This window comes from Drosophila mojavensis, unplaced genomic scaffold, assembly GCF_018153725.1.
Source record: "Drosophila mojavensis isolate 15081-1352.22 unplaced genomic scaffold, ASM1815372v1 contig_36, whole genome shotgun sequence".
Taxonomy (NCBI): Eukaryota; Metazoa; Arthropoda; class Insecta; order Diptera; family Drosophilidae; genus Drosophila; species Drosophila mojavensis.
This window is the reverse complement of record NW_025318858.1, coordinates 13,481,829-13,509,482: the sequence shown is the minus strand read 5'-3', so window position 1 is coordinate 13,509,482 and position 27,654 is coordinate 13,481,829. Positions and strand designations below refer to the sequence as shown.

General features: G+C 37.6%; 2 protein-coding genes and 1 long non-coding RNA gene across 3 annotated transcripts; 2 read left to right on the top strand and 1 right to left on the bottom strand.

Annotated features, from left to right (window-relative positions):
* Positions 1-4,035: 4,035 nt before the first annotated feature.
* On the top strand, positions 4,036-5,164 carry LOC122757215. Its single transcript, XR_006357154.1, has 2 exons — positions 4,036-5,013; positions 5,086-5,164. It is a non-coding gene; the product is annotated as an uncharacterized LOC122757215 (long non-coding RNA).
* A 12,001-nt stretch (positions 5,165-17,165) lies between these two features.
* Positions 17,166-22,624, top strand: LOC6576705. The gene has a single exon (XM_002002657.4). It carries the CDS (start codon positions 17,296-17,298, stop codon positions 22,492-22,494), a length of 5,199 nt encoding a protein of 1,732 aa, XP_002002693.1. The 5' UTR covers positions 17,166-17,295; the 3' UTR covers positions 22,495-22,624.
* Positions 22,625-25,387: 2,763 nt separating this feature from the next.
* On the bottom strand, positions 25,388-26,187 carry LOC6576704 (arylalkylamine N-acetyltransferase-like 2). The gene has a single exon (XM_002002656.4). It carries the CDS (start codon positions 26,153-26,155, stop codon positions 25,487-25,489), a length of 669 nt encoding a protein of 222 aa, XP_002002692.1. The 5' UTR covers positions 26,156-26,187; the 3' UTR covers positions 25,388-25,486.
* Positions 26,188-27,654: the final 1,467 nt, after the last annotated feature.

The following is a 27,654-nucleotide window of genomic DNA, read 5'->3' as shown; positions in this document are numbered from 1 at the left end:
GACCATAACTTTTGCAACTGACATGTGAGTGTGTGTGTATTTGTGTGTATGTATGGCAGGGAGCTAATAAGGGAGGCGTGACAGCTCGACTAGCTATTGATGACAAGAGCTGCTGCACTGGCATTGAAATGGCGTGCAAATGGCTAATTAATAGCCAGACTTGTTTCCTTCTTGTCTGTCTAAGCTGTTATTGAGCAATGTTCGCATACGATTTACGATTGGGCGTTTGATAACACTGGACAGATGGGAGAGGTAAATATAAAAAAAATAGTCAAAAAATAAAAAAAATAAATAAAATAGGCAGTCAGTAAACAATATTAAAAAATACTTCTGAAATGAAGTTCTATCTGGAATTAGTCTATCATTGCCATTTCAAATATATTTTAGGGTATAACAACTTTGTCAGAATTTATATTACAGACAGACAGAGGCGTAGCGCTATTAAGAATATAATTCTTGGTCGTTTTTATATTGAATAAAATGTTAAACCAACAATTGTATGTACTTTTAAATTTATATAACATTTTATATTTTAAATATAAACTATTTATAAAAAAAATGAAAATTAAAAAAGTATTTTATTTATAAAACAAAATGGATGATTTTATAAAATTTCAAATTTCAAATTGAATAAACTGATTAAATACAATAAAAAATAATTATAAAATTTATTTCTGATTACTGCATTAAATAAAAAAGTATTTAATATATATGTATATTAACTTTTTATAATCATATTTTTTTAATATTTTTATTTAATATTTTTAAATACATATAATTACTAAAGACATAAATTCACTCACTGAAACCTAAGCTTCAATGCTCTTAATATCTATAGAAAATACCAAAAAAAAATAAAATAAAATAAAAAAAAAAATACTAAAAGCAAGCAAACAGTGCTGCCCATGTGCATGCCGAAGGCTTAAGAGAGCAGCGATGCTCACTTTAAGAGAGCGCTCTCTGCTGTTGCTGTTGATACTGCTGTTGTTGTGGAGAATCAAACATGCGCCAAATAACATGCAACAGGGAAGCACGAGGCACGAAGCAGATGCGGGTGCTGCCGTTATAGCGGAAATAATGCCAGGTAAAAGCATAACGTATGCCCACAATGTTAACTTGACGAAAGGTGAGCACTCTCTCTCTCTGTCGTTCTCTCTCTCTCTCTCGCTCTCTCTCTTTATCTATCTGTCTCACTCGCTCTGCTTCTCTCAGCATTTGTCAAGCGCTCTTTTGGCATCGTTTTGTTTGCTCTGGCGCGTTGAGTAAACACAAAATGGGCAAATTGGCAGACACAGAGCGGCAAACAAACTTTATTATGGGTCATTGTAAAGTGCACTGCAGCACACACGCACACGCACACGCACACTCTCCCATGTGAGGCTGTCTAAGTGAGCGAATTGAATTGAAGTGCCTATTAGTATGCAATAGATTTTTATCAAGCCGTTGCTCTTTACAGCTCAAATTGTTTGTCTGTAAATTGAGTAAGCATGCCAATTGATACATGTGCAATTATTTAATGGCCCACAATTGCTCATCTCACTCACACTTACACACACAGACACAGGCACTCAATCTGTCTCTGCTTCCCTTTCTATTCCTTTTCAGCTTAGTCCTTCTTTGATTGCATACTGCATGCGTGTGTGTGTGTGTGTGTGGAATTCTGTTTGCTGTATTTTGTGCCGCATTATGTGCTATTAATTTTTAAGCCTGCATAATTTTGCCATTTGGCAAAGTCAATGAAGAGAATATGAAAATAATTTGTGGATTTGTAATTTTAATTAGTTTTTGCCAGTATCGGAGACTCTGATTGCAGCACAGTTCGCTGGGCTCGGAGGGCTTAAAGTATTTGCCGGTCACTGGAGTGGCCCCTGCTCCAGGGCCAAACGTAAATTTGCATAAATTTGTGGCTAGCTGCTGTTTGGTTGGGTTTGTCAATGTGCTAACCATAAGTGGCATTAACCATAAAGCACTTAAAATGCGTATATAGACAAATCGCTCATACGCCCCATTGCACACGGCAACCAACACGTTTCCAATGTAAACGCATGTCTGTCTATATAAACATATAAATGTATGGATGTGTGTGTGTGTGTAGGCAGTCCGGCCAGGCCAGGCAGTCAGCCTGCAGCCGTTCAACTGCAGCATATCAAGCATATTTGACAATCCATTATATTGTGTATATAATTTGTAATTATTTTATGCACTGTGTCACAAGCCTTATATTCGAAACTCATTTTTAAACACATGCGAGTCTTTAAAATTATTGACTACTTAATTAGTTATTTTTTATTATTTTTATTTGTTTTTTATTATTTTATTTATTATATTTTAATTGTACGTAAGATATGTATAATCTCTATGATCATTTTTAGAATTTTCGTATTTATTTGTTTATAAATATTTAATCATATTATAATTATTGTATATATATATTTGGGATTTTTACCTTTTTCTGTAATTCGGAATTGTCAAGATTCATGAATTCAATTCTTTTCAGTTTTATTTTTAATTTCATTTCATTAATACCTAATTTTGTTTTCATTATTTTTTAGTGAATTATGACTGTAATATTTATTTATAACTTCAATAATGTCGTGTTGTACATATATTTTTAAAATTATAAAGGCTTATGAATATTTAAAAATGTGTTTATTACTATTATTATTAAATTTCCATAAATTAATTTGTATTTGATTTTCATAAAATATTTAATCTTCACTTTTATTATACACTTTGTATTATTTAATTCCAATAAATAAATAATAATAAAAAATTGTATTCAATTATAATGATTCTTTATGTTTTTATAGTTTTCATTATCATTCTATGTTTTTTCCGGATTGATTAACTGACATAAATTGTATATAGTATTTTTTATTTAAGCCCTTATTTATTTAGCTCGGCTTTCATTTCCAACTTCCTATCGAATCTACTTATTGTTAGCCATTGTTCCATTTAATTTTTTCTTGCATGATTTCCAGGCATGTTTTTTGTTTTGTTTTATTTCATTTTTACCTTTGTTAAATTCAAGGCCACTGTATTATATTATCATTTTTGTAATAAAATGAAATGAAATATATTTATATATGGAAATATATGTATATAAATAGGTATATGTATATGTAGAAATAAATAAACGGGGGTCGGCAGAACGGCGGCCAGTTGATCTATTAAAGCTATCGACTGGGCGGCGGGTTGATTAAAAATCACGCATACGCATCATTGCACAATGCATTGCATTAAACTTTTAGTTCATTTTTTCATCTATGCCTTCCTCGTTTTTTACTTGTGTGTTTTTTATTATTATTTTGTCATCGAATGAAGCGCACTTAATAAGTGAAAATGCGTGTGGCATATTAAAACTGACATATTTAACAAATAGCTTGCAAAAAGTCGCATCATCGTTGCAATATGAATATGACAGGGGCTCAGTCAGTGGCAGAAAAAAAGGAAATAAATATATATAAATACATATATACAATAGCAAAGACAACAATAACGAAATGAAAAAAAAAAAAAAAAATATGCAGAAAATTTACGACATTTTCATAAATAACAAAAGCATTTTGCTGGCCATCTTTGACGCTGTTGCAACAGTTTTGCAATTTTGCCGTTGGCATTAATTATGAACAAATTAATTAAATTAATTACTCATGCATATTCAGTGGAGTGCATTCGCTGGCGCAATCACTAGCAGTCGCAATCACTTTTCTGCGGTTTTCGCAAATACTTGAGCTGCCCGCTTGGGAAACCGGAGCGCGCCACGCGCTTTGTATTATTTTGCACCCCAATAACTGTGCGAGTATGATGCATTTTTAAAAATTGAATTCATTTTAAATAACATCTTTATTTATTTCCTTTTTTTACGTGAACGGAAATGCTTAAATACAATACTTGGCAAACTGATGTAGAAATCAAATTTTTTTAAATGTGTTTGCTGTTGCTAATTGCTTAACGAGTTTACATTTGACAGCCTGGAAATTATAATAAAGCTGTAGATAAACCTTCTTCAGCTGAAAGCTAGATTTTAAAGCCTGTAACTTATAAACAGAATATCTGAACAAACCCCAACTGACAAAATAAATAATTGTAAAAAAAAATAAAATAAAATAAATATATTTTCTCTGCTTTGCAAGCTCTTCTAACTACATTTAAATCTTATGTTCAGTGCAATTTTGTTATCCCTTTTCAATACATATCCTTTTCACTGTGTCTTTCTTTAAATCCCTCTCCTGCTTTGTTCTCCTTCTGATTGATACTACTAGTTGATGCAAGAGATTTATTTAGAGATATAAAACCAAATCCAATTAGCATTTAAATGCTAGTCAAAAAATCACAAAAAAAAAGAAAGAAAATAAATAAATAAAAACTGCCAAGAAAGCTTTAGTGAGAAATGCCCGACTATGAAATGCCCTGAGTGTTGCACACATGTATATAGTTCTGTTAGTTGCTATACCTTTTGATAAAGTAAAGCCAAAAGAAAGGATATCAAAAATCCGAAATATTAACAACCTCTGAAATTATCATATGAATCTCCATATTTATTTTGATATCTCCAAGAGCTACTATCGATTATTATCGATAACAGTGAAACGTCATGAGCTATCAACAAAATATGAATAATAAACAGGATTGTATAAGTTATGGAAGAATATACTTCAAACCTATAGCGTTTGTGCAAGAGAAGACCTAGATCTAAATCTAGAGCTACTCCGTTTGATATGCCTTCCCTTCCATCTGTTACAGACAAATTCCCAAAATCACTATACCCCGAATGTGCTCAGAGCATTCAATAAAAAAAAAAAAGAAAAATGAACTTAATGTAAACACAAAGAAGAACCACAAAAATTCAACTGGCTTTTCGGATACAAATCTAAACTAATTTGCAAGTCTCATTGCATGGGGTGCGGGGGATAACAGTTCGAGGACGTGGCCACAGAAATTGCAACTTAAAAATCAACTTCAGTCGGTTGGCAATGTGGGTAACGGAAACGGAAATGCGACCAGAGCACGGTGAGGACTTTCGCCAACACATTTAACCACATTTTAAGCACATTTAAATACAACAACAAATAAAATATGCAGACGGACGGCTTTAATGGAGGCGGGGACAATGAATTACGACGCCACGCAACGAAAAACTGCAAAAGAGAAGACAAATAACCAAAAAAAAAAAAAAAAAAAAAAATGGAGAGAAGCGAGAAGAGGAACAACAAAAGGCAGGCAGGACATGCGGAAGGACAACTACAATGAGATGCCAGCAAACAAAGGCGAACAGGAAAGGCAATCGGCAGCAGCCAGCAGGAGCAGGAGCCGACAGCAGACAGCAGGAGCAAATACTACAAGCAATTTAACATTATTTTAATGCCAGCCTCTGGTGTCCTTTGTCTCTGCCTCCCACTAGCTCGCTCGCTCGCATTGTGGGCACATTTACATGCGTGTTTATCTGCCATGTAAGTAGTGTGTATAAAATAGAGCGACAGTTATCTATGTGTCAGTGCCATGACCGCCTGTTGCGACTCCACACACACGCACACACAGCGAGAGTGAGTCTGCGAGTGAGTGAGAGTGAGAGTGAGAAGCGCCGCTGGCTGACGAAAGAGAAAGCAGCACAACACGCGCGCACTCTCGCTCCAGTTGTAATAGTGTGCAAATGTGTTTGTCATTTGTCTTTTTAGCGCCGAACTGCCTCCGAGTGTGTACGTGGCTGGCTGACTGACTGAGCTGAGCTGAGTTGAAACTGTTTCAGCTACCAAAACTGGGTCCTGCCAACCCGCTGAGGCGCTGACGGCGACGTTTTGACTTCCGGCGGAAGTGCGCATTAAAATTGCCATTAGCCAAGCGTCAGCCGAGCGGGAAGTTAAAGCCGACTATTCACACATCTTCTTCTTCCCTCTTTTCTTTTCGTTTGTCAACTGCTAAACACAATAGGCTCGTAATTGGCAGAAGAAGTCCCAGCAATTGTCTTGCCACTTTCAATTCAGAGTGAGACAGAGGCTGACTAATGATTGACGATTTTTGGCCAGATCTTAGCTCTTTAGCCTGGAAGGAAGCAGGCTCTATGCAAGTGAAGATATTTGTATTGTAAATTACACAAAACATTTATAATTGTGAAATATTATTAAAAATTTTAGTGATGACAGAATAGAAGCTAGATAAGTGCGAGCGCAAGACTTTTAGACTATATATAAACATATGTTGAGAATTTTAATTGAAAGGATTTGATAAGTTTATACAATAATTGCCTTTATTTTAAATACTTTATTTATAACGCTACTCAGTTTGTATAGCTACATAAAGAAAATATAATGATGCTGTTATGTAATTCTTATCAAGTTTTCTAAAATATTATTTCTATGGAAAATTATTTTAATATTAATTATTTTTAATATAAATTATTATTGTAATATTATTATTGTTACTAATATTATTATAATCTTGGAATATTTTTAATTATTTAATTCTCTTTCGATTCTAATAGATAATAGATAAATTATATTTATTAAAAATAAATTTTAATTTTATATTCTTTTATATTCTCTTATTTACTTAAATTTTTTGACTTACTTTAATTTTAATTTTAATTATATTAGAATATAATGCTCAAATATATAAATTATAGCCCTCCATAATGCACTTTAAACAAGCTACAAGCAATTGCATCGACAAATACTTTAATATATGTAGTTAGCATTTTACAACAATTTTAGTTTTATTTTAAGCACCTTAAATTTGATTTCTGTTTGCCTCAGTCATCTGGTACTTCACCTTGTTGCCATTTTCAGCAGTAAAAGTATGCGAATGCGCAATCGGTAGCTCGATGGGGGGCCGTTCGACAAACGCTCACCTGCTGTGAAATACCTAAATGGCTCCAACAATTTCCGCTTAAGCACTATTGCTTCTTCTTTAACATAACTGTTGCTGCTGAATGCATTTCCATCGATTGAGGTTGACTTTAAGCTTCAGGGAAATTAAACTAAATGAAAAGTAACTGAACGCAGTTGTGTTGCTGTCATATCTTATCAGCAATGGAATATTAGAATTAAATTAAAATAATATTAAGATTAAAGCGACATGAACAAAAACTCTAAAAATTGTTTAAAAATGTTAACAAGAGGTGTAATACAAATTAGTCTTGAAAGCAGGTGTTAATTAAGATTGTCTCGCAAATGAAGTTACAAACTTCATTTCCTGGGCACAATGGCTGTTCAGCCCCAACTATAGATGCAAATCCGCTGAGCTATTGTGTGATTGTGATTATATTTAAAGGAACAAAGTGAGCATTTCAAATAATAACTTCGAGTCAGTTCAGCACAAAGCCACTGCAGGCATCTGTCGCTTAGAGACCATAACTCAGACCAACAATGGGCACATTGAAAATGGCTTACATTTGCATAAGCGACTTGATTTATCTACACTTTTTATTCGATTTTCCCGGATTTTTTAGTAAGCTAGAATAAATATGTTGGGATTAGTAGAAAGACGGATGAATTCACAAAGACGCTTCTTGTAGCTAGGCTCTTGCATATACATATATCTACCTATATATCTTACCAAGGCACATCAGTATGTCTTTACATATATGAATATTATAGACAACATTTATATTCGCCTCATTCTCTTTCCGTCTCAATCGCCTTTACACTAATTATTAATTTGTCATTTGTGAATAGATTATGAAGGGGGAGGCTCGTTTGCTTAATGAGCATAAATATTGACTGCACGCCAAAACACTTGACGTACTTCGTGCATTTTAATGCGAGTATAATTCAGATTTGTAAATGGACTTAATTCAATTAAATCGTTTGGCTTGGCTAATTTATAGAGCCACTCGATGATCGTCGCATTGGATTAATTGTTTTTCAGTTATCGGCTCGACTGTACAGTGTGCACTCGTAGAACAAACAAATTGACATGGCATCAAAATGCATTTTTTTTTATACATATTATTGCATAACAAATTATCAAGCACACACTCACACAGACGCAGAAATGCCACATGAAATGGCATAATAATAAATTGTAAATGCACAAAATGTCACAGTATTATTATAATGGAAATCAAGCCTGTCTGTCTCTCTCTCTCTCCCTCTCAGTGTGCGTAGCTTCAGATTCAGTCAGACACATTTTAATGCCATTGCAATTGATATTTCAATTAATTTTCAATTAAAAACGGTTTTAATAACACATAAAGCACTGTCGAAAGAACGAGCGGCCAAATGTTTCAGAGTATTTCAGGAAATGATTTGTGGTGGCAAAAGAGTATTTATCAAGCTAGGTCGAACATGTGTGCGCATGTATGTGTTGGAATCGCGTCTGCAAAAATTTAATATTAAACATTTTTTAACAATGATGGAAAAGGCAATAAAAAAATTATAATTAATATAATATTTAAATATAACAAATATTTATATTTTATAATAATATAAGCATACAAAATATATATAAATAAATAAAATCAAACTTAGTTACGCAAATGAAATATCAAACTTATTTTATAGAACTATAAAATACGACAAATTATTTTCCAATTGGAAATTTTTAATGACCTTCTTAAAACACATCAAAGTGGTCAATTTTATAAACCAAAAACATTATTAGGCAAGGATTAAATAGCTTCTACTATAACCTCCATGGAAAAAAGTAGTCAAGGCATAAATAATTAAATAATTTATTTATTTTTTTTTACGCACACCAAATCAAAGTTGAAATGAATTAAATTTAATAATTCACTATAAAGAATTTGCATAAAAATAATTTTTTGCTGCTAAATTTGAGCTTAGCTATTTGCATTTTTATTATGGAGTTGTATTATTTAATTCGCGGTAGAGATTTATTATTTTGCGATTTTTGTCTGCGCATATTTTCATATGTAAAGTTTTTCTTTTATTCTGGGTAAATGAAATGCTTTTAATTATTATAATTGCTGCGGATAAAATATTGTTAGTTATTCAACTTTGAAAAGCTACTTAATATATATTATTAATTATATAAAACCAGAGAGTTTTACTCGAGAGGTTTAAATTGGCTCAAATTTTCGCCCTGATCAAAAATATATATACTGCCACTCCCCTTTTATACAAGTTATACAAGTTTATAAAGTAAACTAATAAAAAATCAAAAAACGTATAAATATATTCAAACATTATTTTTTAAATATATATTTATTTTATTTATGATAAATATCAATTTTTTTCTTTCATTTCAGTGTCTGTTAGAGTTATTGAATGTATTTATCTCTGGGTAAGTGTAAAGACCAATTGTTCATAAACTTATTATATTGGTAATTATGAAGAATTTCTATATTTTGCTCCAAAACCTCAGACCTAAATTATTTATATTTATTATTTAACTTTATTCAGACATGACAAAAGTATTTGACAAGAGTCTGAACACATCTTTATTTTAAATATTTGCTTTGTAATTAGAATAAAATTTAAACTACAAAAATAATTATTTACCCATAAAAGTGGACACAAAAAGACTAAAAAATAATAGAGAGGTAATTTTCTAACTAGATTCTATGACAATATTAAATAATACCCATATTGCCCAGTGCCAAAAATTCATTTCAATTTATAAAAACTATAACAAACTAAATTAATGCATATACATATTTTGTGATTAAATAATATACGTTAGTTATTAGTTTATTTTGTTAGCATGCTAATTAATTTTTGCGGTTTGTATTTATTTAATTTATATTTATATTTATATTTGTTATTGTTGTTCACTTTGCACTTTGCTGTTGTTGGCTTACCAATTTGGCATTGCATGAAGTTGACAAAGTGCCAGGCTCTGTGGCAGCACTTTTAGTAGTTTGTTAGTTGTTGTTGTTGCTGTTGTTGTTGCTGCTGCTGTTAGTTTGTTTAACAAAACCAAAAGCGAAAATTTGAACAAGTTGTTGTTGCGGTGCAAATGCACTTGTTAAATCAACACCAGCAACAACAATGTGAACAATAAGAGCAACAACAACAGCAGCAACAACAACAACAACAGGTAGCACTCAATGACAGACATTTGAGAATTTAAACAAACAAATTTTGAACAAGTTTCGTTCGGTGCAAGCCAAGTGTAAAAATAAATATTTAATTGTCCTAATTGTCGTTGCATTATTTCATAAATAAACATTGAAACCCTTTGCATATTGCCTGCATACATTATCGTTTATTGTTTTTATTGCCGTCACTCGAGCAGCAATTTGACAATTGTTTAAATAGTCATACCTTATTGATTAGATATGGACACAAATTTAATTTTCTGAATTTAGTTATATCCATGAACTAGGCCTGGCTGCCAGTGCAGCTCTTTAAGTGAGTGAATATCGAGGTTATCATGTGGATAATCGAAGCAAAGGATTAATTAACTTTTATCATGTGAACAGAATTCCTTTGATTGACAGCATGAAGGCATAATTGAATAGTTGAAAGTCTTGAAACGAATTTTCAATGCATATTGTGCACTGTATAATGTATTATTTCAAATATCTTGATTATTATATTTCATTTATTATGTGTATTTATAATAAATTATTTAATTAAGACAACAGCATTCTACTCTCGACCTGCATAAGCTCCATATCATAAATGAAGTCTTCAATTATGACAATCACAAAGTTCATTAATATTGAATGCGTCACATAAACTTGATTCATAATTACAAATATTTCTGGGCGTTATAATATGGCAATATTATTAAAGCTGTCATTTTGGAAAATGGCAACGAGCTGCCACAGTCAGAGCTGGCTCAAAGGACGAGGTTGAATCTGTTGCTGAGTTCATGCAATTGGTTTGTATTTAAATGTTTCAACATTTCCGTTTAATGTGGCTGCATTTCCGTGAACATTTAATTAAAAACTGGCAGATTCTTCTTCTGCTTGCTTTTGCTTGTGCGACTTCTGCAGCTACGCATGAGAATAATGCATATATTTTTGTAATATATATTATATATATTAAAATAAAATATATATTTATATATAAACGAAAAATATCAATCACGAAGAGAGAAAATACTTCTTTTTTTATTTTTAATTTTTTTTTAATTTTTTTTTATCATTAAATTATAAGAGCATTGTGCTTTGATCCTCTTTTTCTCACCAAAATTGAAGGCAGGTGAAATGTTGAACCGAGCTTTAAACTGAACCAACAATTGTTTAAAGCATATTTCATTTTTGTGTATTAATTAAAATGCATATTGAAACATATAAAAAAAAAATAAAAATACTGAAGCTTATACATTTATGAAACATATTTAATTTCATTTCTGTTCAGAAGTTTTTGCCTTGGGAAATGCATGAATTCACTATGTAAATTCATAGGAGTAAGGGAACAGTGCTTAAAATTTGATTGTATGTACTATACATTATAAATTGAGTGGTACACGAATATTGTTGTTATTATTGTTATAAAATAGAAAATAATTTTAGATGTCTGTTTCATAACCAACAAGTTCAAGTTCAAAACATTTTTACTATTGCTTCATTTTGAGTAAAAATTATAATAATATTAAAGTTTAACATATTCTCAGCAGTTTTGTAAACTTCACATTCCTAACTATTCTACAGGGTATTTTCTAGTGTCATACATGCAACTCTAACTTTTACTTATTTTTCATAACTATATATCTGCACGGCCACAACAATTGGTTGTTAAGAGTTCGGACTGCTGGAAAAAACAAAAAAAAAATAAAAAATAAAAAAAATAAAGAAAAAAAAAATATATACAAATTTGTATTATTGTTATTATTACACTAGACAGCACGGCACAGTAGCGAAAAGCTGCGTTTTTAATTAAATAAATACATGTTTTATGTGCCACAAAAGAAAAGTGCGACGACACGATGCACAACGAGAGAGCAAATTTAAAATGAAATCCATCTGGACAGGCATTAAAAAAGAATGTATATATGTTTATATATATATATATATGTGTGTGTGTATGTGTGCGAGTTAAATTTAACACATTTATGAAGATTGTTGAAGTGGCCGAGCCACTTTTGGGGTCAACTTTAACAAGTTGTTGCACAGAAAATTAAACAAGGTCCGCGCGATGGCTGTGAAATTTGCAAATTATAATTATTTCATACCTGGGCCAAAAGGCAAATTTGCGCTTCACTCGAAAAAGGACTTCGGCCAAGGCATTGGCCAGCAGGCCAACGCGCCTGGATAAAACGCTGCGCAAGCTGCAGGACGAGCCTTGCCGCACCAAAGTGCGCAATGAAGAGGCTGGCAAAATGGCAGCAGCCATGTTAGATGGCTAAGCCAGGCGGAGATCGTGGGCGTGCATGATGGCATAGTGGTTGAGGGGTTGGGAGGTACGTGACAGGTCGACGGACTGGGCAAACTTCAATTACAGCTTAAAACTTTCAATTAAAAACTTTGCCGCGCGTGAAGAAAAAAATTGCGACGAGAGAGGTGGGAGGGAACAAGCGAAAATGTGAAGTGGCTGGAAAAATGCATATTGAAGCTTAGGAAATTACAGCCTAGATGAGCACATTTGCTGGGCAATTAGAAGCTGTATAGCAACTGAAAATATGCATAATGAAACTATTCCATATGAACGTGAAATACAAGGCGGAATAGTGGCCAGACTGAATTTTTTGCATAATACATGAAATATATGATGTATAGAAATGTATATAATATACCCTCATATAAATTAAGTATATTCCATGAAAAATAGTAATGTAGAAATATATAATGTACTTATCTATATAGTGTCTATTAAATATTTTATTATTAAAAAATATATATTTTTACAAGTCGAATATAGCTCGAGGTATAACTAGGCCAGAGTGTTAGTATTTTCGATAGCTATATTTGATCAATTGTTGAAGTTATCGATTTCATTTAATTATTTAAATATTCAATACAATATGCCATTTTATTATGAAGGTTCTACTGACTTAGCTGATTTCAGACGTCATGTACATTTTTTTAGTAATCTCGGTCGACAGTATATCTTCGTTATAGGCACAATTTCTAGCAAAATTTATTTCATTTATTTTTACAGTCCAGTCTTAATAAGTTGCAACCCGCTAAATCGAAATTTGCGATAAATCGAAAAAATTCTATCCCCTTCAAAGAAATTCGTTCCTAGTAATTCTCGATAATTTGAATTTCTGTAATTTGAATTCTTGCCATTTTGAATTATCGGGATTCTACTGTATTATTTTAATACAAAGCTTCAAAGTGCTCAAGATAAAATGTAAAATGTAATGTATTCAAATGTGATTTAATTATAGGAGGGTTTTTTTTTTTCTGAGTACAGTTGCAAATGTTGAAGCTAACTATACTACTTTGATTTACTATATACTTACACATATGTACATATATATAGTAATTGAATTATTTCAAATATATACAATTTCAATATGAGCATGTAACTGATTTAACTGGGAAAGCCAAGCACCTGACTTGCTTATGCAGCAGCCTAGCTCTTGCATCTTTAAGGGGTGCCGCTGCTGCTGCTGCAGTCTGGCATAAAATGTGCAGTGGGGAAAACTTTATAGCCAAACAAAGAAAATCCCGCACAGACTTTGGCCATATGGCAAATATGGCAGCGCCTTCAACTCCGTCGTCGTCGTCGTCGCTGCACAGACTCCAAAAGTTTTTTGCTTAAATTTTTAAGTTTCTTTTGGCATTTGGTACGGCACAACAGGCGGAAGGGCGGTGGATGGGCAGACGGACTGAAGGGCAGGCAGGCAGGCAGGCAGGTGAATGGAGAATGCATTTTTAATGAATCCTGAAAAGGTGAATGTAACCTGGGCAGGTGAGAAAACGAGACCAAAAGGAAATGCAACAGAAAATGTTGCAAAAATTGAAAAGCGCAACTTTGACTTTGCTGTGGGTGGCCAACTGTGCAGCTACATGTGTGTAGGTGTGCGTGTGTGTATATGTGTGTGTTTGTGTGTGTCTGTATAAGTGTTTGGTTTCTCGCCAGAGCGAACTTCAGCAGGCAGCGGCGCAGGCCAAACTCTTAATTGAATTAAACTTTTTAGCTGCAAAGGGAAAGCAAAGCAAAAGCAAACTAAAAAAAAAAACAATATATATATATAATAAAAAATATGTTAACCAGTTTTTCTTGCGTTGTCTTTTTGCACCCTGGCAGCGGTGGGGCATGCTGGTTTTGCCAGCATATTTGATGCACTGCAAACATCGGGAAACGGTTAGAGTGGGCAAACAGCATAAATAGAGTGCGCTAATGATAATTGATTAGCAGTAAAATCGCGTGGGCACATTGAAATGTGTTTAAAGTGAATCAAGTCATTAAATTTAATTTGCCTTCAAATTGGTTTTACAGAATTTGTTGCTAACATTATGAATGTGTTTAAGTAAATAAATATTCGAAATTGAGTTGCTCTAGAATATGGTATAATACAAAGTATCTTTGTTACAGCTTATATGCTCGTCAATGAAAATATCAGATTGTAAGTAGAGATCCGTCAGTTGATTTGCCATATTCATAAATTTTATTTAATTTATTTATTATTTATTTGTAATTTTTTCTTTATATGGTTCAGCTCTGAGTAAACGGCATCTTTCTCTGCGCTTTGCTTATTTCTCTCTCTCTCCCTCTCTGTGTTTCGCCCTCTCTACTTCTCTAGTTGTCTGCGTCCCTCTCTCACTCATTCTACCTTTTTCTTTGCCTTATACTCTCTCTCCGTCCTCTCTCTACCTCTCTCTTACCATGTCACCCTTTCTTTCACTCTATCTCTCTCTCTCTACCTCTCTCTTACTATCTATCAATCTCTCTCTATCTCTCTCTCTCTATATCTATCTCTCTCTCTATCTCTCTCTCTCTTTTCACCTCTCTCTCTCTCTCTCTCTCTCTCTACATCTATCTCTCTCTCTGTCCCTTTGTCTCGTTCGATCTCTATTTTCATCCCTATCTTATGTATTCTTCAGTTTCCCTAAATGCATCTCCTTTTAATCTCCTCCATTACATCTCGTATTTCTCCCGGTGTAACACTCTTTACCTACCTTTCATTTCTCTTTCTGTCTCCCTTCTTTCTCTCTATCACTTACCCGCTATACCTATTTGTGACTTAAATCAACTTTACTTAATTTAAAATAATTAATTCATATAGTATAATTCTATCTGTTCCTATCTTCCTCTCTCATTTTAATTTTAATATTTCATATGGGAAACCAAAGGCTTACTAGCTTAACATTGCATATTAGAACTTGACCATAATCATATGGAATATAAGTAGATTAAGTCCGACCCAAATGTGATGTTTTTCAAATGCATTGCAAATGCAATTTAATTTGTAATGTAATGAATTATTGATGGTCACCTTTGTAAGAGCATCGAATATTCAGGCATAACATTAAGGAATATGTTTTCATAATGCGTTTTGCATTTCGCATTTTGCATTTCACATTTCTATGAAAAAATTGCCACTTTTATTTTATTTATATCCTTTGAAGTGAATTGAATTGATTTTTGGCCATTTCCCGATTTCCCAATTTGCAGCCGTAAGCCCCACGCGCCCCAAACGTGCTACATTTAATTGAATTTGCACAGAAATTATAAATTCACACAATTGTCCGTTGTGGAGCTTCGTTTTGCGCAATTTCCGCACTTTAAGTGGTATTTTGTGAAATTATTATAAATTATTTATTTGCCGCTTGGGGGCGTCCAACAAAAAAAAAAAAAAAAAAAAAAAAAACAATAATCAAAACAATGAAATTTGACTGAAAGCAACAACAACAACAACAAGAGTTGAGCATTAAAATTGACGCACGAATAGAAAATGTACAAAAATTAACTTGATTTCCGTTTACGAGCATCGAAAATGTAATTTAAATGCGACGAAGAGAATGTGCAAATATGTATACATAAAAACAAATATATATATTTAGATCAACTGATTGCAATTATGGAAAGCGTTTTGGTATATGGAAGTCGTTATAAATTTTAATTAAATTCACGTGGAGCGACAGCAGCTTAGTTCTCGGATCTATTAGGCTGACATATGTGGGCCATAAAACGTCAAGACGGAGCTGACAAATAAATTGAAAAATGTGAAACTCAATGCGCAATGCGACAAGCTCAAAATGGGAAACCAGTCAATTTTTATGGCATACTTTTAGGCGGGCAGCAGTTCACAATAAGTACACAAGGTACATAAGTACACACAAACACAAAGGAAAAAATATATAAAAATTCAAATGAATTCAAGTATTCGAAGAGCAGATACTCTGCATAGCAATATGATAAATTTATAGATAATACGAAATGAAATATATATATTTAAGGAATTTTCTTCAAGCCTATAAATTGCATATATTTTCAGGTATATAATACTATACATATAGTAAATATAATATATAATACGGCATATAATATATAATAGGGCATACAAAAACCAACTTAAATGAAAATATTGATGCTAGGGGTGGAAATAAAGTACGCGCAAAAGAGAATTCGGGTGTGAGAACAGCGAATGCTGAGTACGGCAAACGCTGCCCCGCCCTCGAAATATAATAAAAATCATGTAAGCAGATATGTAGCATTCTGAATTTATGGGTCCTCGATGTAAACTTTTGAATGCTAATGGAAGCAAACAGTCAGCAAAAATAAAGAAATAAAAGACTAAAGAAAATGTGAAACTATATGCAGGAGACAGATGGAAAAGAAAATCATATGCGTACAATATTAGGTGGAGGTTTAGGTAAATGTGAAGAGAGAAGTACAACAATAAATTTATTAAAGACGTTTTCCAAATATAAAAAGATATAAATATTTTTTTGTTATAATTATTTTTTTTTTTTTTTTACTTTTTATTTATTTATTTTTTAATATTATATTTTAAAGGACTAGTGAGAGTTCTATAATAATAATATAATAATAATCAAATAAATAAAAAATAATTTTTACTGAACTCTAGAGCTTCTTATAATCTTAAATTTAATTTAATTTTATATTAGCTCTAACTTTATTAAATAATTAAAGAATCTAAAAAAAAATTTGTTTAGTCTATAAGATTTGAATACTGCTTTTCATTTATTTAATATAAGTTTTTATTTATTTAACTATTGATTCTAGAAAAATACGCTTCAACTGGTGTGCAGAGAGTCTAGTTCCAATACATTAATTATGACTTGTTTCTCACCTGTCAAATATGATATTTTGTTTCTCTAGTGCTTAGCCAGATATGCCAGAATGATGTGAGTCCAAGGCGAAATAAAATCATAGCCGGTTACAAGGCTTAAATTCTAATGTTCAGTCAATAGCAAAAAAAAACGTAAACTATTATTCCGTTCAACTAGAATATAATTCCAAATCACAAATGTCGAGAGTGGGGAAGGACCCGGTTGCGGGTCGGTATTCCGCAGCGCGTGAGTTTCGTGACTCGAAGGCAGTTGCAAGTATAGTTCAGCGAATGTCCAGCGCCGTAAGAGATTCATATATGCCCGACGTGAAAGAAAATGAAACCGAGAGTCATGATCGGCCGAAGCGCCGTTGCCCACGAAAGCAGCCACACCAGCCGACAAAGCGCGAAATTGAGATAGCCAAGTTCAAGAATATTGACTTCTCGCGTCGTGACTCGGATCCGCTGTTGGCCGTTCAGACGCTCGAGTTTCCGGATGCGAACATCAAGCGGACGGATATCAATAAGCGTGATGCCTGCGGCAGGTCGGTGTGGAACAAGAAGACCGGCAAGGACTTTCTCAGCTCGAGCGTTTCGGGCTTTCGTGATGGCATCTTCACGGTGAACATGAAGCAGCAAAGCTGCACGTCGTCCAGTCTGCCGCCCAAGAGCGTTAAGTCGAAAACGACGCAGGAGTATCGGGATATTTCATCGATCAATTCAGCGGAAATGATTGACTCCCATCACGTGCCATCGATTCGAGCCAAACACTTCAAGGGCAACCAGTGGAAGAAGCCCTGCGAGGCTAGCTATGTGATTGGTGCTCCACAGCCGCACATTGGACGCTGTCCGGATAACTTTCAGCAGCTGTCGAAATTGGCGCCGGTCCGTCAGAAGTTCTTCCTCACGCAGGATCCGCGCCAGACCCACTGCCTGGCCAATCCCAGTGCGTTGCGGCACAAGAAACTAACGGACGATCAGCAATTCAAGCTGATCAGCAAGATGGTCAAGCACGGGGACAACGTGTGCGCCAGCACCGGCTCCGAGTCGTCCGATACGCATATATGCGAGGTCATCGACTTGGAGAATCCCGTCAATTTGGACTTCCAGGGCATGGACTACAAGAACACGTACGAGAAGGACGAGCAGGAGGCACAGAATCAGCAGACCTATTGGCGCGTTGTTCGCTATATGACACGACGACGTACCAAATTGAAAACAGCCACCAAAGTAGAGGCCGAACTGCAGGCTGAACGCTTGGCGATACCTCCGGTGTTTGATACGAAAATCAAGGATGCGCCCATCATAGAAGATCCGCCACCGAAGGAGTTTAAGCTGGCCGAGCTCTTCCGCTCGCCCGACAAGCCGGCCAACAAGGCGAAGATCGCCGAGGAGCAGAAGCGTCGCGAGGCCCGCTACAAGGACATTTACTTACGCAACAAGCAGCGCAAAGCCGAGCGGGAGCAGGCGCGCAAGGAAGTCGAGGCAGCCGCTCTGGAAATTCAGGCGCGCACCGTTGCCGAAAAGGATTTGCAGGAGGATGTGGCGAAGATCGACGATGATATCGAGCGCAGTTTCAAGAAGTTTGAGTATATACCGCCAGTGATACGCAAGCGCAAGTTCTTCCCCAAAACGCTGACCGAAACGGAGCGACTGAAGGCGATTATGCACAAGGAGAACTGCGTGCGACGTGATCTGGCGCGAGTGACGCAGGAGTTCTACTTGGAACACACCGGCAAGCTGAAGAAGTTCCCGGAGGCGACGCAGCAACTGCGCTGCGAGGAAAGCATTGACGGCAGCGCCGGCACCACGCCCAGCGAGCAGAGCAGCGACGACGAGGACTATCTGAAGGTGGGCAAAATCGGTGATAAATTCCAGCTGCGCGGCTTTCACTTCAAGCACGGCGACGGGCTGCGCGGCAAGCTGCATCGCCACCAGATCATGGAGGGTCAGCGAACGGTTAAGGGTTGCCTAACGCGCGACGAGTGGCTGAATCAATTGGCGCCCCGCAAGGAGCCCATCAAGCTGGACGTGGAGCGTGGCATTATCAAAGTTCTCGATCCGGATGATCCGAAACTGGATCTGTTCCCGCCTCAGGGTATGACTCTGCACATGCATGACAAGAAGAGCGCCATCAGGGAGTTCATCGACAAGCGCCTGGGTCTCCACTACCATCGTGTGCTGCGCAAGAACCTGAAGCTGGTCAAGCCCAAGCTCAAATATCACGTCAAGAAATTCAATCTCATTCGCTATGTGTTTCCCGAGAAGATCATTGTGCCGGATGCGCCGGATCAGTTGGATGCCGACATGGTTGACGCGTCCAAGGTGGAAACTACCTTGGAGTATTTGGCGCTCAAGAACAAAATGGCAAAGGCGAAGCATCTCAAGACCAAGCTGGCGCGCATGAAATTGCTGGGACTCACCTGTGTAGAGGCCAAACAGCTGCGCGAGCAATCACCCTGCGACGTTAAGGAGGAGGAGCTCGATCTGGACTGGGTGCCGCCACCGGAGACTGTTAGAGAGTCTGTGATCACCGCCGGGGACGAAAACGATCCTGAAACTCGTATGAAGGCCGGCCACGACGATGTGCCCATTGATATGCGCGGCAACATGCCAGCGCCTCAGTTCCGAGAGAAAACGCTCCACACACACCCGAGACGACGTCGGGACTATGCCGCCGAGCGTGTCCCATCGGCTCAGTTCAATGATGCCATCCAAAACTCAGGTATGCCCTTGCTCGAAAAGGTAATGCCCGATAATATCAAGTATGCCAATGTGCGAACCCCGAAGCGTCCGTTCACGAAGAAGTTCGAGGCGCGCCATCATCATGACCATTGGGATCCCACCCAGGCGAAGACGGTGCACGTCCATTACCAGACCAAGACAGTTTATCCAAAGATTACCGTGCAAGAGCAGCCCGAACGGGTTCCGATTGTAAATTTTATCAAGGCGAATCCTCCGTGCAAGAAGTATATAGACACCGATCTGACCATATCCAAGTATGATTTCGACAAGATGATCGCTGATCACTTGGCGGCCACTCGCGTTGATTCCAAGGATGGAACCAGAGAAGTTGTGCAGGATCTATGTCGTCCGTATGATTTCGTCTTTCACTCACGTGATCCGGAGGAGTTGGCGAACCTCGACTATCCAGGACGTAAACAGTATCTGGATTTCCTGCGTGAGACGCGCGAGGCTCTGTACGAGACGAAAGATATTGATCCGGAGGAGGAGCGCCTATTGGTTGATCGCAAGGCGGTTGAGGCTGAACTCGAGGAAGATCTGAAGAGCATTGAGCAATGTCTCACCTCGCTTAGCAGCTCGGAGTGCACAAACCTATCCAAAGACAGCGGCAGCTTCCTAATGTTAGAGGACGACACGAAGATACCATTGGACTATATACGAAAGCCGCTCGTGCCGTTTGAAGAAATGCGTCGCTCTCGGTTCCAAGCGGAAGTCATCGATGTCGATGCTGAGGAGGAGAATCCCTTCCGCATGCTTCCCTTCTCCGGCCAGCACAAGGAGCAGGCAGCCATGCTGGGTCCCAAGGATTCGTTCTTTACGTTTAGCTCACGGCTGCGCAATGGCTTACGCCTGAGACTGGAGGTTCCCGTGACGAATGTTAGCCAAATGTTGATCGGACCCAAAGGCCGAAAGTACTATGGCTCGGTTATCACCGATCTCGATGAGAACTATATAAATGAGTTAAAAAACCGCGCTACCGTGAAAACGTTTAATTTCAAGACGGGCGTCGAGCTATTGAAGGTTGCCATGCGTCTCAAGTACGAATCGCTCTTGATTCAGGGCAAAATGGTGCGCACCAAGATCTACGATACACTGAACGAGCGCCACTGGCAGGACATGAAGAACACCAAGCTGCTGTATGAGGGCCTCTTCGCCAAGTGGGAGAAGAAGGAGTACAATGCAGCCATGACGATGGTCTATCAGGTGAAGACCTACTACGAAATAACCGACTCCATGAAGCAGACCTTCCGCGAGCTGGAGCGTGAGCTGACAATGCTCAACATGGACATCGTGTTCATTGAGGGTCACTGGATACGCTGTGTGATGTTGCAGAACTTCCACTATCTGCTGGGCGATGAGGAGTGGCGGGCCGAGAACGATTGGATCCATCGGGTGCCGGTGAAGAAGCGCAACAAGTTCGGTAGTGACACCGCAGTGCTGGATCAGGCAGACTCCAAGGTGACTCCGGCAGACTCCAAGGAGAGTCAGGAGGAAGAAGAGGACGAGGATGTTGAGTATGAACTGGAGCCCTACGACCAATCCATTGCAAAGCGTGCCATAGTCAATATACGCGTGCGCGATAAAGATGATGCCTGGGCCATTCGGGACTTCTACTATGACGTCTATATGCGTAATCTGCACCCCGTATTGCAGGTATTTCCCAATGCGGAGCACTTCCTGCAAGGCATCGAAAATCTAAAGAACAAGACGTTTATGCTGCTACTGGAAATGCACTACACCCTATCCGTTCACACCGAGCTGCAGGGTAAGCTGGAAACATTCATAGACTGGTGCAACAAGGACCTGAAGGAGAAGCAGGAGTACGTGGCACGGAAGTCTGCCAAAAAATTCTTCATGGAGGATCGTGCCATTGAGATGGAGGCGCGCGTCAAGTACTACCTAGATCAACCGATTCGAGAATCCTTCGCCGACGAGGACTTCAACAAGTATCGCGCCGTAATGGCCGAGGTCTATCGTCGCGTAGTGCCCGCAACGGTGCGCGGCTCCAGCGATGTGATACCCAGCGCCTCCGACATGGTGGCCGCCATCAGTGGCGTGGTCCTGGAGATATTGAGTAAGTTCGAGCACATGGACATTGACAAGGTGCGCGAAGTGGAGACGGCGCTGCGCAAGCGACGCCGCTACCTGGAGAAGCTCTCGGCTCAGGCCTATCAGATTGAGCGTCGCATCGATATAGAAATGAAGAATGTGCGACGCAACCTGGAGCCGCCCTACAAGAAGCCCAAGCGTGTGGGACCTCTCCAGCGTATGTACCTGAGAAAGCGTGTCAAGAAAATCGTACCCCCTCCCGTGGTCATCTCGGAGAACACAAGGAACTTTGTGCGAGCCTTTGCCGAAGACGGCGTCGTCAGCGATGGCTTCACCCAGGACTCTGTTATGGTGCTAGACAATATGCAGGAGCAGATAGTGCCCTTCTATTTCGATCACTTCCTCAAGCTGAACGGCTACACACCCAACTACAATTTCAAGACGAACATTGAACTGCGCGATGGTCTGGAGATTGACCGTTTCCGTATACGCGAGGTCCTGCCGGACGTCATCCAGAAGGTTGAGAATTGGGAGAATATGCACAAGAAGATCATGGAGGAAAATATTCAACGCAATCCCAAAATGTACGAGAATGTTAGTTAAATGACTGAATCAATATAAGGAATTTTAAGCCACTTGCAACAAATTTATAAAGTTAGATAGTTTAAACAGTTGGTAGTTAATTAACAGGCGCTAGGCAATCAATTATATTAAATGAGAATGAGTAAACTAATTAATTCCTGTTTTCTTTCATATACATGTCTATGTATTGTATGTAATGAATATAATATCTTGACTTTATACCAAGGATAGGTGAATTGCATATACCGTGAATCCATAGAAAATGTAAATTTTTGACTCCATCTTAGACCCCCTAAAGCCTAAATTCTTGATCAGAGAAGTGGATCAACTCCTGCTTCTCTGTAAGTTGCTCTTTTGTCTGTTCATATGTATACGTAAGGTCTTAAGTATCTAACTTCTTGATCAAGATCAAGATCGCATACATAAACAAAACAACGACATCGCTCAAGTCCTCTCCCTCTGTCAAGATGAACAGCTGACTCAATCTCTGAAACTGTAGGAACTACATACTTTATATGTTATATAAAGATCCTTGTCTAGCAGACGTAGATTTACGTTGTATCCAATAAGTGTTCTCCCATGAACTAGTTGGGACATGTTCCTTAAGATATTCGTATATACTTACACGAAAGATTAAATTCAAATCTTTCATATAAGTATATATTGTACATACATATATCGTATATGAATACCTCTATTATAATTCATTTACAAATTTATCCAACTTCATATTACATCACGTTGGTCGATAACTTTTAGAGCATACCCCATTGTAGCTCCCATCTATGTTTAAAAACTGGAATTGTTCTTCAGATGAAGCTGTTTTTATATGTGAGAAGTCCGTTGAGGTCTGTCAGCTGTTCTTGCAAGATTCTTTAAGATCTTTGCAAAGTTTTCTTCGACTAGAAACTCGGAGTTAATTTCTTGCACTCTTCCTCTCTCTCTCTCTCTCTCTCTCTCTACCTGTCTTTCTCCCTCTTGCAGCTTACAGTGTTACACTTAGTTTTTTACTTGCACTTCAATAATTTCAGCAAGTTTTCCGGAACAGCTTTCACTGACGCAGCTTTCGCCTCACAGCTGCTGGCTGTCTCTCTCTCTCTCTCTCTCTCCACTCTGCCTGCCCATTGTCCTCTGCTCAAGTTTGCGCTGCCTTGGTCGTCATTCCCTTTGTTTGACTTGGCAGCAGCTGCATTGGCAATTTTCATTTTCTACCTGTTGTCCTACTTCATTGCCACCTGCATTGCCTAGTCTCTCTGAGAGTTTCTTTCCATTCCGACTTTTCTTTTATGCGTTGTTTTTGTGTTATATTTGCACATAAATCACACAACTTTTCTTAAAATTATTTGCTGCTGCATTTTACCTTTTCCATTTTTTATTTATTTATGCATTGTTTGTTGTCCCTGCAGCTAGGTTGAGCTTTACATTTTACTTCGTAGTGCAATTGTGAGCTGAGAATAGTTTAGAGTATATTCAAGTTCTTAAGTTGTAGTTTAGATCTTTCCATGTATAATTCTCTAAAATTTCTATACATAGGTCGTTCAATTAAAGACTATAATCTATTATCAATCGATGGCTAAGCTCGGGCCTCTGCAGCTAAACAACTTTCTGTTGTGTCTCAGTGTGACATATTTCCTTTCTGTTAATCTCTCCAGCCCCGCACATTGGCCGTGCCCGTCAAAGCATTTCGCAAAGTCACAATTTCCATTAGCAGCTAATGAAGCATTAAAAAGTAACGAAAAAAGAAAGTAGCACAAAAATACTTAACGCCATATTTCCCAGGAAGTTGAGAGTTGCTATCAAAAAGCACAGCAGAGCACAAAAAAAAGTAATACATACTATACATATATATGAGAGAAAAAAGAAAGCATCAAATGAAAAGAAATTGAGAAATAAAATGAAAGGAAAAAGCGTACTATGCGTCTGGCTGAAATGCGAGTAGCTGAAACGCCGAGCATTGAATGAAATGGAGAATAAAGCGCTGAAATCTAAAAGCGACGCGAATTAAATACCTTTTAGCAATTAATCTGCTTAGCTAATGGACGATTTCAATGCAGACGACAACTGCAGGGAGAGAGAGCGGGAGAGACGATGAGGGAGAGACAGGGTAGGGGCTCAGCTAGCAGAGATTGTGCCAGCCAAGGAGGCACTTACATTAGGCTTACGGCTCGTTGACCAGGCCAATGCGCCCAGGGCTTATGCCATACAGTATTTGCAGACTAATTTCATTCAATAAACGCGCGCCTCGACCATCGATGCTGCCCGCACATAGACGACGGAATCGAAGTCGGAGTCGGAGTAGGAGACTCGAGGTCAGGACCTTTGCGCTCTTGGTCAGCTCTGATTTGCCTTGGCCCGCCAGCAGTTGTATGTTTGCCTTTTGGCCATTGACAGCCAACTTGGAATTTAATTTATTTAGTTGCCATTTTACTTTTGTTAATTGAGCATTGCCAGCATTTCCTGATACTGACAATGCTCAGGCTCTATGTAGGAACCATGTGGTTATTTAAAACTAAATATCATTTATCGAATATTGAATTGATTGTAAAGGAATCAGTCTCGCACAATAGATTTACTTTCAAAATTTCGAAACTATATTTGTCATCGAGCTGGTAGGTTTTTGAAGGCGCCCAAGTGAAGTATTATAAAATAATCAAATAAGTTAATTTATTTATTAGAAATTATAACTAATATGAAATTAAGACTAACTTAAGAATTGAGCATTGGCATTGTCATATATTCTGAAATATGTAAAATAATATAATGAAACAAGTAAGAGTGCTCTAGTCGAGACTGCTCGACTAGGAGATACCCTGAATCCTGCCAGCTCGTATTCTAATCATTCTGCACTTATTTTGTACACACATACATGCCCACATACATGCATATGCAGTAATGTGAAAAACGATCAGGCTTATTTTATGTTACACAATTTGTTTTTATTTTGTTGATTTAATTAATATGCCAAATATTGTTATCAAATACTAACCGATAAATGTCGCAATCAGCAATCAGCTTATAGTTTAATGGCCATCACGCGTACATGTGTATGCGGTTTAGGTGGGTTGAATACAACTTGACCGTTTTCATCCTTGTAGTCCTCATAGGCTATTTTATAGACGCACTCCATGCCCAAGGCCTGCTTCTGGCGTGCCGAATAGAAGCTGGTGCAGTTTGCCACCAACAGAGGGTAGCCCTTGGAACGAGCCACATCAATTAGAGCGACAGTTAGACGTGCGCCCAATCCTTTGCCACGCATTGTGGCATCAACATTGGTGATGTGTGAGCAGAGCAGCTTAGAGACGCCGTAACGCTGGTAGAGATTGGCTTCGTTCTCGACTTTTGCTATAAATATGTCGATGCGTTCAAAGTCAGTCAGTGCCTTTACACCTTTGGAATATCGATTCAAATCGCTAGGTGTATGTGCAGCAGCCAAAACTATGCCGACGATGCGTCCTCCGTTCTTCTCATCGATAGCCACGAGACTAGTTCCTTGCTCTACCATGGAAATGTGATATTCATCGTCCTCCTGCTCACTACCCTTCCTCACATACCTGCCGCAAGCCGTATCTAGCGGCTCGTCATTGTTCACATTCCCGCCCATTGCTTTCTTAGCATCCTGAAAGTCTGACACGTTCATGACGCGTATGACTATGCCATCCGTTTCGCCCGATTCGCTAGACATGTTTCGTCTCTGGAGCTCGCTATTAAACTATTTCACACTTTAGCCATGCGCCACTATTATTTTCTGATTATTACCATAACCAAACCAATTACTTAAATTCTATACTTCGTTATTAGAAGCTAATGGCAGTAGTTGCCTGATAATAATAAGTAATCTGATATCGCATATGCATTTGTGTGAAGAAAAGACAGATTCTATAGCTAGACTATTGCTTAACCACTTCAATTTCATATATTTTATAATAATTAATTCTTCTGCCTCTGCTGCTGCTGGTCAATCTATAAATGCGCAAATATTATTTATTACCAACAGCAGACCGAGCTGGACGTTCTGAAACTACCTTATGTCATCTTCCATACACACTTCATTTATATATATGTATATGCATGTATGTGTGCGTGTTTGTGTGTGTGCATTTATCTGGGCAACATTTTTGCCTGACGTGTGTTCATTTGTAACCTTTTTGAAACATTTACAATATTCACCGGTTTGTGGCTGTTTTATTTATGCGAAGGCAGGCCGTCATATTTTATGTTATTATATATTGAACATGTACTTATGTTGCGTAAGAGAGGCGTGGGGCCGGGGCCAGTGGGCCATCCCAATCACATAATGATAAATCATGGCACAGTCGAGCCACTGCTGCTGTCATAAACAACAACAACAACAACAACAACAAGTGAATAAATATATATATTTGATTGAAATGACATGGACAGCAGCAGCAGCAGAAGCTGCTCTGCTCCAGTTCAGCTGCCAGTCAGAGAGAAGTCATTCGCTTCATTTTGTGCCGCATATTAAAGTTTTTTTTCAACTCGATTTTCGCATAAGTGAAATTAACCATTTCCCTGCTCCTCTGCTCCTGAATGCGTTCAACTTACTGTTGCTGTCATGCTGTCCGATCAAACGAAATATATGAATACGTAGCTTGGACTGGATACGAAAACCAATTGGAAATTGCCTTGGCAGTTGCGGCTACAAGGCGACTGAGTTGTATATCAAGGCAAAGAGTCCAGATTGTTCAGTTGATATGCAATTTATCGCCAGTTCAGTTGAGATCATAGATAGTCTTTCCCAAGTACAGAAATCTCTCTCTCTCTCTCTCTCTCTCTCTCTGTCTTTCTTCGTCTCAGCTATAATAGCAACAATTTTGCATCATTTGTGACTCGAGTGCAAATTAAATGTTATAAAATATTTCGCTCTTGATTTATTCAAAAAACTTCAGAGAGATTTTTATGCCCAGTTGCTGGATGGCTGCTTGATTATAACAGAGCACCACAATTCAGATCAGCTCTGTTTGTCTGCTCTGCGTTTGTTATTAAATAAATTGACTGACAGACACACAAACACACTTGCACACACACTCGCACACACACTCACACGCACAGTCAGACATGTGTGGCAGAGCTGAGAGTCGTGTCGAGACCTGGCTTGGCGTCCTCCTAGGTAGTTCATCATGTCATGAAAATTGTATGGAAATTTAATTGAAAACATAAGCC

Bases quoted from the DNA above. Each gene is read 5' to 3' on its own strand.
- LOC6576705 (XM_002002657.4), top strand. From the start codon at position 17,296: ATGTCGAGAGTGGGGAAGGACCCGGTTGCGGGTCGGTATTCCGCAGCG.
- LOC6576704 (XM_002002656.4), bottom strand. From the start codon at position 26,155: ATGTCTAGCGAATCGGGCGAAACGGATGGCATAGTCATACGCGTCATG.